The following is a 12,448-nucleotide window of genomic DNA, read 5'->3' as shown; positions in this document are numbered from 1 at the left end:
TAAAATAAATGAAAATCCAAATCACCATTTTAGTTAACAATGTATGCTATGTTTCATTTGTCAATATTTAAATAAACATGATTAACATATGGCATGCCATGCTTATGTGTTGACTTGGGTTGGGGTTGGACCTAGTGCATCTCTTAGGTTGGGTTTCTATACATGACACTCATCATTCCATGGGAGTTTTTAAGAAAAAAAATTTGTAGTTGGTATTTTTGGTGTATGGATTTTTGGGTTGTTACACAAAGCTTGGCCACTTTTAGCATCTCAGGAACTAGCTTTCTCAAAGAAAAAGTCTAAACAACAGAAGGGTTCATGTTTCGATCCGATCAACCATGGATATGAGATTCTAGAGGGTGGTGGAACTAACATTGGTGGTGAAGACTGGGGTGCTCGAAAATATAAAGTAATGATCAATGAGAACAAGTGTACATGTGGAAAACCGACCATATACCATAGGCCTTGCTCCCACATGATTACAGCCTGTCGCCTTAGACGTGTTGATGCTGAGGTCTCTCCCCATATGGCCGTGGAGTTCTCTTTGAGGAACCTAATGAGCACCTAGAATACTCAGTTCGAGCCATTTCTTGACGAGAGTCAATGGCCTACTTATGATGGCCCCAAGTATGTGGCTGATCTTGGTTTACTCTGGAAGAGTAGAGGACCTAGGCGGCGGAAGCAGTTTAGGATGGACATAGACTGAGCCACGAAAGGTAGATCAACCATGAGTAAGGTTGGGACACATTTTGTAGAGAACACCCAAAAGAGTCGTTGCTCTGGTTGCCATAAGGCGGGCCACAATAAGAGAAAATGTCCTGAACTACTTAGACAACAGGTATCCACCAAGCTAGCTACTTGAATTGCTTTGTGTAATAGTGCATTGGTTTACTTTTGTTTTTTTATTGTTATGTTACTTCATACCACATATACATGCTTTAACTTATACTAATGATTTGGCATTCCTTATGTTGCAGGATGGATCGGTTCCCCCTTCTTGATCCAAGGTTCGATGAGCACCACCGGGCTCAGAGGATCGAGAACGGAGAGGTATATTCAATAATTCGTATGAAATAGTACATTGTTCATCTTTTGCTCTATAGTCCATGCTCTTTATAAAGTGACATGAACTAATACTTTTTCATGCTTGTCTTTTTTTGCAGTTTTTAAATGTGCTGAGGCCAATGACACATGAGGCCTCTATGACCATGGTCTACGATAAGAGGCACATGCCCCTCCTGAAGCTGGCGAACCTTGCTACCATTGCTCGTGTTTGTCGTTGAGGCACGCCACCTTTCAACCCAGTGGCACTAACGGCGTTGATAGATCGGTGGCGTCCGGAGACACACAGCTTTCACCTATCATGCGGGGAGATGACGGTCACTCTCGAGGACATTGCCATGATCCTTAGAGTCAAAATCCAAGGATTCCTAGTGATAGGAGACACGGAGTCTGAAGGATGACAGCAGCGGGTTGAGCACTTCTTGGGACATCCCCTAGCGGCAGTTGAGGCTGGTAAGAAACGGCGTAGCAGTGGGGTGTCCCTAAGGTGGCTTCGTCGGTAGTTTTGGGAGTGCCCACCCAACATAGATGCCTAGACCATGACATACTACTGTCGGGCCTATGTCCTGCATATGTTTGGTACAGTTCTCTTCCCTGACGGCACTGGAGACACGGCGTCCTAGATGTACATCCCGTGCCTTTGGAACTGGGAGGATACCAGCAATAGGAGTTAGGGCTCGGCTATACTTACCTTCCTGTACCATTAGCTTTGCGAGGCTTGCCGCCGTCCTAGAGGCGCGCACGCTACAATGTCAGGGTGCATCACACTATTCCAAGTAATAAAGCAAAGTTGTACAAGTTTCAAAAGTGATTAACATGCAAGTTTCCACTCTTTTTTGTAGATTTGGATGTGGGAGAGGCTTCCAGTTGGGAGACCGCATCAGCTTGATCCCCCACAACCTTGGTTTCCTCAAGGAGACGCAGTTGTTGCCCCTACCATGGCACACCTCTACGAGCGAGCCCACGGAACTTACCACGTGTCACACCACGCATACATCAGCTTCACCAACGAGCTGGACACCCTTTTGCCACAACATGTAAGTTTCCCACCCTTTTGGCCTAATCGAGGATATGTGCACAAATTGAGCGTTGACTAGTTGATGACGACGTTGTGTATAGGTTGAATGGCGCCCATATCGGTGGAGGCAAGTCATAGATCTCTACTTGAGCTCCTTGTGCACGGTAGATGAGGACGTCTGGACAATGAGGACCCCCTTATTTGTTTCTATGCAGTGGAGTACCATCTCCCTCACCGTGTAGCACGGCAGTTTGGTAGGCTGCAGCCTTCTCTGCCTGAGGATTTCTCCACCGGTTGGTAGCTCCACAAGTACATAACATGCAATATTTTGTTCATTTCACATGAATGAATCATTGAGTAGGCCTTCATATTGCCACTATGGTGCAAAATTTGCAGGTTCAGCAGACAAAAAAAGAAGAAGATCACCAACTGGCAGCTGGAGCACCAGTGCTACATTGATGAGTGGATGTTGATGGAGCAGAACAACATGGGCATCCATGCCGTCCATCATGACAAGGCATTTGATGATTACCTTATTTGGCTTGGTCAACGAACAAGGCTTCAATTGAGGCTTGCTTGGACGGAGCAAGACATTGCTGACATTGCGAGCGAGGATGAGGGCAACAACCCATATGACCAAGCTACCCAAGAAGGCAGGCAAGTTGAGATCGCCTCTGCGTTAGCCAGAGCTATAAGTGATACAACTATTTCCATCTCTAAGGTCTTTGCTGTGATGGAGACTTAAATTCTTGTTTTTGTTGCATAGAGCACGAAGATAATGAGGACAGTGGCCGAGCAAGGAAGGGCATTGATGATTCCTGTGGGCGATCCTGATGAGGCTCCATGTTATGATAGCACATTTAGGTAGTCTCCTATCATTCAGTTGATGTTACATCTTTATATAGTTTTGTGACCAACCCCACTTACTAATAGTGCTTTCAAAATGCAGCGTGCCATGCATCGCCTCCGAAAGGTAGTTGCACACCTTGGATGTAGACGTGCCCAGGATGTGGCAGTCCCACAACAGCTTGGTGCTGACCTTCTACTACACATGTTGGAGGGACTTCATCTTCACATGGTGCACATGTTGGTGGGACTTCTTCTTCACATGGTGCAGCAACTAGTGCAGAGGGTGGTCAAGGACATGGTCCTTATGATGATGAAGGAGAACACCAGGGAGAAGATGATGAAGGATAGGGAGAGTACTATGAGCATGAGTATGATGAGATTGGCATGTCCTAGCTTGAAGATGCACCCCAAGGAACTCAAGGCCCCTCCGGTTCTAGACGTCCATAGAGGACGCTCAGACCAGTGGATAGGTACACTCCAGGTACCTATCCGTTTGGGAGGGGAAAGCGTTACGCTCGTCGTCCATGTTAAGGTACATCTTTTGATATGGTAATCATGATACTTGGCTCAGATTTTAGCAAACACCAAATAGCTATGTGAAGGTAGTCTCATTAATGGTTTCTAACTTAGCTCAATATCCGCTAAAAGTTGTGAAAATGGACTACTGTAGGAAAAAAAGAGAGACAAGGAGAAAATGATGGAGCATTAGACAAGGAGCGAGCTAAAAGATCCAAAGACTTCATATGCTTCTTTTGTGCATGGACTATGTATGCATTGGACCTTATGTAATGCACTATATATGGACTTTGTACTATGTTTGGACTATGTTGGATGATTGATGAAGCATATGTATGGACTATGTATGGATGTTGAATGTGTTGGACTATTTGGATGTTGAATGTGTTGGACCTTATGTATGTATGGATGTTGAATGAATGTGTATGTCGGTGTGGTCATTTGTTATGTGAAATTCTGTATGCTCATGTATTCTGTCATGTATTCTGTGTATTATGTGTTATGTGTATGCTCAGTTCATTGTTTTTTGGTGAACCCAGGAGCTTGGCGTCAATTGAACACACGCCGAGGGTGGGCACCTTAGTGTTTAGTCAATTGATGCCAACCCCTAGTGCATACTGGAATCCTTTGCCTTGAAGCGACGAGGTGCCCAAGCTCGGCGTTCCGTAAATTAACGCCGAGCCATTAATTTCGGCGTGAAAATATTAAACGCCGAGGTAGGCGTGTGGGCTGACCCGACGACGCCCATGGCCCAAACGTCAGTGTGGCTTGACTCGGCGCCTAGCTGTCTGATCTCGGTGTGGGTCGACTCAGCACCGAGGTTCGGCCCAAACCTGGCATGGGCCGTGGTGATCCAAACCCTAGGGTTGGCGTGGGCCGACTCGACGCCGAGCCTCAGCCCAACACTTCACATAAACGGCCGAGCCTAACCCTAGGGTTGGCGTGGGCCGAATCAATGCCATGGTCTACCTCGGCGTCGTTCGACTTGACGTCGAGCCTATAAATCATAAAAAAGAAAGAATAAAGTATTAAAGACAGAGGTCTTCTAAACCTTTGGTATAGGTTGAAATCCTATTTGCATGATTCAAATGAAAAATCTTTCTCAACGATTCCTCTTCTACTAACACGAGTTATACTAATAAGAGTAAACATGCTATATTTATGTTTGTTCCTGTAGGAAAAACCGAAGGTTGGTTCGATTTCAATCCCCTATTTTTAGAGAGAGTCAAATCTTTTTTTAGTTTGGAAATCAACCATAGTACATGAAACTTAGAGATAGGTAAACTGCAATTTATAAAATAGCGAATACACAACGATTACACTCACATCAAAACTAACAATGGCATGTCACAAATTAAACCTAGCATGCCTTAGGGGATTGAAAGAAATAAGTGATACAGACGTTGCAAAGGTACTACGATTACACACTCACATGAAAACTAACAATGGCATGTTGCAAACTAAACCTAGCATGCCTTAGGAGATTGAAAAGAACAACTCATACAAGCATTCCACATTTGGATTGACTAACAAAGGTTGGTCCTAATAATGCTCCCACATATTGAACTGAGTTGCGCCTTCCCCATAGTATCCTCCAGTTGACGGCGGCGATGGCGGTGGAGAAGGAGGCACGTGCTTCTTATGGTACGGGCACTAGCAGTACGGATTATTGCATAGTGCCTCCTCTGCATCATTGTTGTTGTCGTTGTCCGACTTGTCCCTATTACCACTTCCAGGGCCATACTCTAGGTCAAAGATGCGTCCCTGTAGATATGTGATGTACTGTTGATGGGGATAGATAGGAGGAGGGTCGACCCATCTAGTGAAGCCACAGTTATCTGGATAGCTTGAATCCTAAAAACCCATCTACCAATAAGTACTACTACAAACCAAATGCAAATCTAAAAAAGGAGAGAGTTCAAAGGAAATACAAATTCTCATGGGCATCTGAAGAAACGACGGTCTCCACCGTCACAGTCATTGTACATCTGCACAACGCAATCCAAACCGTGGTGGCATTTTGGCCAATCTTCAATGCGCTTGTCGTATGATCTAAGAGGTCTCTCACGGGTGAAGTCACTCTTCCTCTCCAAAAAAAATTCCTCTATTGGTTCTTCAAAAAAATCAGGACCCAGAGAACCCTCCCACACAATCAGAGGTCCCTTCCTTACCCCCTTTCCTCTCCCTCCGCCGAAACCCTTTCCACTCGAGGAACCTCCGCTCGACATTTGCTAAAACTAAACCAGAAAACAAGTTATGTGGATGTGGAGCAAGACATAGAGCACTATATATAGAGATGAAGGCGGGTTCACCATGAATGCTACTTGACAAAAAAAACTTGTGTGCGTACTCATTTATTGAATCTGCAAAGGCTAGATGCTTCATCTGAAAAGCCTACAACCATGACTGGCCATTTCATCTGAAAAGGCTATACCTGTGTTTTGTCACTTCATCTAAATGCAGTACATCACTCTGATATTAATTCATTGCGTATACGGATACAACAGTAAACGAATCTAGGCTTTTCAGTGAGTTTTCAAATAGACTTTTCATTGACTGCAACAGTACTTGTAGCCCTTTTAGTGACTGCAACAGCACAAGTAGCCTTTTCAGTGATACAAATAGTAGCACTACAGTCCTAGGATAGTTAACGAAGTACAAGGCATAAGACCATCTGAAATAAAAGCATAGTGCATTACAACATAATAAAAAAAGTCCGGGGAATAAGTTCATCTGAAATAAAAGCAGAGTGCATTACAACATAATAAAAAAAATACAGGGCTACACGACATCGCTCATGAATAAACCAAATACCTACTGAGTGCAACGAGGCCACTTTCTCTTCCTCTGGGCATTAGGATTCTCCTCCATCGCTGCCTTCGCTCGGCGCACACGCTCAAGCTTCTTCTCCCTCTCCGCCCTGTACGCAGCAACACACCTCCTTTCCTACTCTTCCTTATGCTCCTTTTCTATAGCCTCTATCTGCGTCTCTGCTCAAACCTCTCCTTAACCTCTGCATCCCACTCCTTCAGGCCTTCTAGATGCTGCTTGTCCGACTCCTTGATCTTAGTGTCAATCCACTGCTCAAAGTCACATAGTGGTGGAACGGTCTGCAAGAAAAATAAATTGTTACAAAACAAATAAATAAGCAATACTTAATATCACAAGAAAATTAATTAACACACAATAAAAATTCCTCACAATCGATGCATGGCGCTGTTGCTTTGTAGGTTCCCATGCATAATTAGGACACATCCAGTACCTCTATCTATATGTTTCCTCATCTTCAGAGATGTCTACCTTGCAAGGATCACCACAAAAGCACATGGGTCGAGGAACACCTTCAGGGAGAGGCTTTAGGTCGTGGGGATTTGCCCTCTGTCGACCATAGCTACAATTGAAAGAATTTAGTCATATTAACGGAGAACCAAACCTAAACCTAGGGTTTTCTATTTGTTGCACAAATAATGAATAAACATTGGGATTACCTTGGAATACGAGCTTTACTATGCCTTGGCATTCTAACATTACGTAGAAAAAAAATCAATCCAAAGTACCTTGCAACGAATGTAAAGCTACTAACACTAAATCACCATACCTCCCAAATAAGCTTTTCATTACAAACCCTAAGCAAATTTGAATCCCAACAAACATAAAATTTAACTCAATGATTATAAACCAGAACATATACAACAACAACAACCATACATTTGGGTCATTCAATCATTTGAATCACCATACATTGCACGAATGACATGAACATGAACCAAACCTATAATGCCAAGTTCAAAAAAAACACAAACAACCGAATCTAAATGGATGAAATGAAAGAGGGAAAAGAGGAGTACCTTGGCAAAATGTCAAAACCCTTGATCTGGCCTCCCAAGAGCTAGATTTAGGATTTAGGGTTCGTGGGAAGAGAGAGGGAGTGGAAAATGTCCACCTGTTGGTTCTGAATGGAGGGAGGAGGAAGAAGGGGGCCGCGGCGCGGCCTCAACTGACCGAACCTCGGCGTTGAGTCGGGCCGCGCCGAGGTTAGCGTCTCGGCGTCAGCTGATCGCACGCCGACCTCTTGGCCCACGAAGCGTTGTTGAGCCGCCTGGGCCATGCGCCGGATGGTGCCAAGAGCTCGGCGTGACTCCCCACCGCGCCGAAGTTAGGCCTGTGGCGTTGGCTGACACGACGCCGACATACTGGGCCCCATGCGCCAGCCCCGGAGTCGTCGGTGACGTGGCAAGGACTCGGCATCATGTCAGTCGACGCCGACCTTCATACCTCGGCGTGATTTCCTAAGACGCTTAAAAATGGTCTATTTGTAGCAAAAGTTTTGGTAGAGTCTTTTTATAAAAAATGTTTTAAAAAGGGACCAAAATACAAAAATTTTAAGTGGGTACACGGGCGCGGTGAGGAAGCGTGGCGTTTGGTGGTGTTAGAGGAGTGGGTACGTGCGGGTGGGTAAGATAGGAGTCCGGTGAAAAAAGTTTTGCACCGGGGTCGACGTTTCTCCATGGAACACGCGCTCCATACGTGAGGATGTCAGGAAACAATCTGGGTCCACAGTTAACCAAAATCTATACGTGTTAGATGTACATCTAAGGGAGGAGATCTAAGTTGGGTAAGATAATTTTAGGTGACAGGTATTTTTCAATTTGTCCACTCCTTTATAGTATAGGATAGAATAGATACAAACCTTAGATTAATTGATAGTGGGTCGAAGCTAGAAACTTCGTGAATTGAAAGTTACTATAATGATGCATTTACTTGTTAGCAAAAACTATCAGGTACGTTATTTACTTGACTTCATAATTCTAATGATGTACTTGTTACTTGAGCGGGGGAAATATGGAGACTATGCCGGAGAGCTGCGTGTATTTGCACTAAGAAATACGCATTAACAAGATGAAAATGAAAAAGATTGTTACCATGCCAGGAGCCCAGGAGTACACGCACCCACATGCCACAACACCAAACGCTGTAGATTGTGACTTAGGCAGATGAAAACAACAACAACAAAAACGCATACGCTAATAATAAGTGACCTGCGCCAGCATGAATCCAAAGGTCTGCTTCGCTTAGAATGTGCTCGAAGCTGGAGGGCGCGGGGTAGCTAGGAAGCTAGTATCCTTGACCATCTCTAATCATTCATGGACGAATCATATAAGTTGTGTCCTCGTTTTTTAGTGGGTAAAACATATACCTCTGCGCGCGGAGTTTTGACTACTATTATTATTCGAATACCATGCTCTCCAACATAAGCACGTTTTGTGACTTTGATCTTGCTTCAGAGTAGTGTGCATGATGAAAGCCTCGTGGAATATCGAGCCCCAAGCTTGCTTAGTTATTTATGCTCATCAACCATGCTATGCTTGGAAATTAGATGACAAAAAATCTTTACTTATTGCATAAATGCTTTTATGCGAAAACTAGCCTTTATTCCTTGCTAAAGTCATTTGCATGATCCTTATTATTTAAATTTGGGTAGGACCTGAAAGTACCTTCTTGTACTCAAGATGCTACTCTAAGTTGTTTTGCAGGTGAGGATGCCCCTGTTTACGGTTTTTCCTATGCCCTAGATCCCTCGACATACTATGAGTATTAGAGCGTCAAAATGATTTTCATCGACATGGCCACCATACCTAATGAGGGAGTGTCGCGGATTTCTTGACGATAAATACCATTCAGGATGGTTCTCTTACTATCCGTGTGTGCTCTTCTTCGTGGAGAAGAAGGGCATGCTTGCTTGCGAGGCGTTATACTGCCTTGCGAGACTAGAATAGCAAGTTGAGTGAGTATCAAGCAAGTTATCCTTGAGGCTTGTACAGATGAAACTTGTATCGCTACCTAAGAGAGCTAATTAGGCTTTCCTAGACCGGCAAAGGTCCTTGTTACCTATGCCACTGAGACAAGACAAGCTTTGAAAAAGCAACCAAACACGTCCAAACTTGCTGAGGCTGCTGCCGACGAGGGCAGAAGCAGAACGGCGCGCATCGAAGGCGGAAGGAAAGATCTGCCTCAATACGTGGGGCCTTGGTAGATATGGGCTGGAAGCCCAGAAATAGATCACCTACATCTTAAGGCCCAGGAGTGGAGAGCCCACCTAAACCTTATCCCCGTCGTCCTCCTGTCCCCTCCATTCAAATCCTCGTCTCCGAGCGCAGCGATTCCCATCGCAGCCTCCAATGGCGCTTCCTCCTCCTCGTCGCTTGCTGCCGCGCTCTTCCAGCTTTACGAGCAGCGTCATCACCCCCGCGCCCCCACACAGGGGCAGTCACAGACCCAATACGTTCGTACCAAACGCCTCCACCACTACCGCCACCGCGGCGCAGCTCTCCCTGCTCCGCGCCCACGCCCGCGCCGGCCGGATGCGGCCCGCGCAGGAGGTGTTCGACGCAATGCCGGATCGAGGGAGGTCCCTCGTCGCCTGGACCACGCTCATGTCCGGGTACGCCACCCACGGTCCAGCCTCCGAGGCGCTCGAGCTGCTCCTTTGCATGCTCGGTCTTCTCGTCAGACCCGACGCCTTCGTCTTCTCTGTCGCGTTGCGCGCCTGCGCCGCCGTCGGGAGCCTTCGATTCGGCAGGCAGCTCCATGGCGCCGTCGCCAAGCTCGGGTACGTTGGCGTAGACCTCTTCGTGGCCAACGGCCTCGTCACCATGTACTCGAGCTGCCAGTCCCTCCGTTGCGCCGAGAAGGTCTTCGGCAGTATCGCCTCTCCGGACCTGGTTTCCTGGACATCCATGCTCAGTGCATACACTGAGAACGGATGTGACGCCGAAGCACTGATGCTGTTCATGGAAATGATCCGTGATGGCGTCGCTTGCGATGCTTTTACACTGTCGGTGGCACTCAGGGCAACTTCGAGTTTGGGCCATGTGGGATTGGGCCATCAGCTACACTGCTGCATGATCAAGATGGGTTTGGTCGGCAAGGAGTTCCTGGATAATTGTCTGATCGGATTCTACGGACGGTCTGGTGAACTGCAGCTGATGCGAAACGTGTTCAATGAGATGAATGGCAAAGATTTGGTTTCGTGGAACACCATAATCCAGTGTTATGCAGAAAACTTGTGCCATGAAGAAGCCTCAGCTCATTTTCGTGCTATGATGTTTGAATTCGCAGAATGCGATGAGTTTACGCTGGGCAGCATTCTTCATGTTGTTACCAGAACTGGTGCTTTTGGTCATGGTATGGAAATACATGGCTACCTCATCAGAGCCGGTTTGGACTCTGACAAGCACGTTATGAGTGCTCTCATTGATATGTATGTCAGTTGGGCTACTCTTCGTAAGAGGTACCGGGTGTTTCCTTTGAGAATGTTAAAATATTATCTGACAGTGCAGGGCAAGCTGGATCAATTCATCGTGGCAAGCAGTCTGAAGTCATGTGCTTCTGGTCTAGATCTGGTAGCAGGGAGGATGTTGCATGCTTGCATTTTAAAGTCTGATATGAATCCAGATTCTTTTGTTACTAGTTCGTTGGTTGACATGTATGCTAAATGCGGTGCTCTGGAGGAATCAAATCTTCTGTTTTCAAGGACCAAGAATCCAGGTACAGCTGCGTGGTCTGCTGCTATCTCAGGAAACTGTCTGAATGGCCAGTACGGAATAGCAGTGCATTTGTTTAGGAGGATGCAGTCAGAGCTTGTGCAACCTAACGAATTCACCTACACCGCTATACTTACGGCATGCATGGCTCTTGGAGATACTGTAAGTGGTATGGAGATCCACAGCAACTTGATTCGAAATGGCTATGGAACCAACACCTCTGTCCTGAAAAGTTTGATTACCTTTTACCTAAGACAAGGTCGGTACCACCAAGCTCTGAAACTGTGCTTAGCCCTCTCAAACCATGATATTTCTTGGGACACACTGGTCGAATCATTTTCTCAGGTTGACCATCATGTTGGAATAGTTAATCTTTTTCATGTTATCCAACGTTGTGGCGCAAACCTTGACTACCATACTGCACATCTCATCTTGAGTTCGTGTGGGAAGCTGGGACTTCTTGAGGAAGGGTTGCAAGCACATGCCTACATGACCAAGTGTGGCCTTGCTTCCACTGCTTGTACCAACAGCTACCTCATCGACATGTACTCCAGTTGTGGTAGCCTTAGGCATGCGTTCGATGCCTTCAACTATATGCCTAACAAGGATGCATCTTCCTGGACGTCAATAGTGGCAGCAAACGTCGAGAATGGCTGCCCAGAGACTGCCATTCGCCTGTTTTCACAGATGCAGAAGGAGAAGTGCCGTCCGACACCGGAGGCATTTTTATCTGTGCTGAAGGCCTGCGCGAGAACTGGCCTAGTAAATGAAGCATTCAGGTTTTTTGCGTCCATGACGGAGGTTTACAAGATACAGCCCTCGGAGGAGCATTATTCCCACATGATTGAAGTCTTGAGTCGTGCGGGGATGTTCAAGGAGGCAGAGCATTTCATCGACAGTGTCGTTCCTTCTGAATCTGTCGCATCGGCCTGGAGCTTGCTTTGTGCTGCTGCGAAACAGAACGGAAATGATAAGACGGTAGAGCTTGCAGGAGACAGACTAGCAAGGCTTCCTGGTGGCTGCTGAGTGTTGAGCAATGCTTCACTTTGTATGATGAACCTGTCCATCATTTACATGTAAAACTCTAGCACTACTTAAACTCAAGGAGTATATATAGAGTATACTCTTGGCACCGGGCCACTGACATGTGAAGTGAATACTGTAATTGGAGGTGGGTCTTGTACTCTTGTAAATCCAATACAGATTCATACAAGATTTACTGGAGTAAAACTCTTAGAGCAATCCTCTTGTTCCATAGTCTAAAAGAACCTTGGTGTGCATGATTGACGTTTATAAGAAGTGAGTCCAATTCAACCAGTTGGGTGGAACGTGCGGGTACTTGTTCTCTTAATAAAAAACTGTCTATTTTTTTTCTAGATTTGATCTTTTTTTTATTGACGTTTACGGGAGTACGTTAACTCACATACTACTAGTGTTTATGTATAAGTAGCTAAATCAT

The 12,448-nt window shown here is 45.7% G+C and overlaps 1 protein-coding gene across 1 annotated transcript; it reads left to right on the top strand.

The window, feature by feature from the left end:
* The first annotated feature begins 9,615 nt into the window (after window positions 1–9,615).
* Window positions 9,616–12,216, top strand: LOC136532989 (pentatricopeptide repeat-containing protein At3g53360, mitochondrial-like). The gene has a single exon (XM_066525555.1). It carries the CDS (start codon window positions 9,625–9,627, stop codon window positions 12,013–12,015), a length of 2,391 nt encoding a protein of 796 aa, XP_066381652.1. The 5' UTR covers window positions 9,616–9,624; the 3' UTR covers window positions 12,016–12,216.
* Window positions 12,217–12,448: the final 232 nt, after the last annotated feature.

Source organism: Miscanthus floridulus, unplaced genomic scaffold (genome assembly GCF_019320115.1).
Source record: "Miscanthus floridulus cultivar M001 unplaced genomic scaffold, ASM1932011v1 fs_759_1_2, whole genome shotgun sequence".
Taxonomy (NCBI): domain Eukaryota; kingdom Viridiplantae; phylum Streptophyta; class Magnoliopsida; order Poales; family Poaceae; genus Miscanthus; species Miscanthus floridulus.
The sequence above is the reverse complement of the archived record's forward strand: the minus strand, read 5'-3'. Positions and strand labels throughout refer to the sequence as shown.

What these genes read in the sequence shown, in the direction of transcription:
- LOC136532989 (XM_066525555.1), top strand. Translation starts at nt 9,625, where the DNA reads ATGGCGCTTCCTCCTCCTCGTCGCTTGCTGCCGCGCTCTTCCAGCTTT.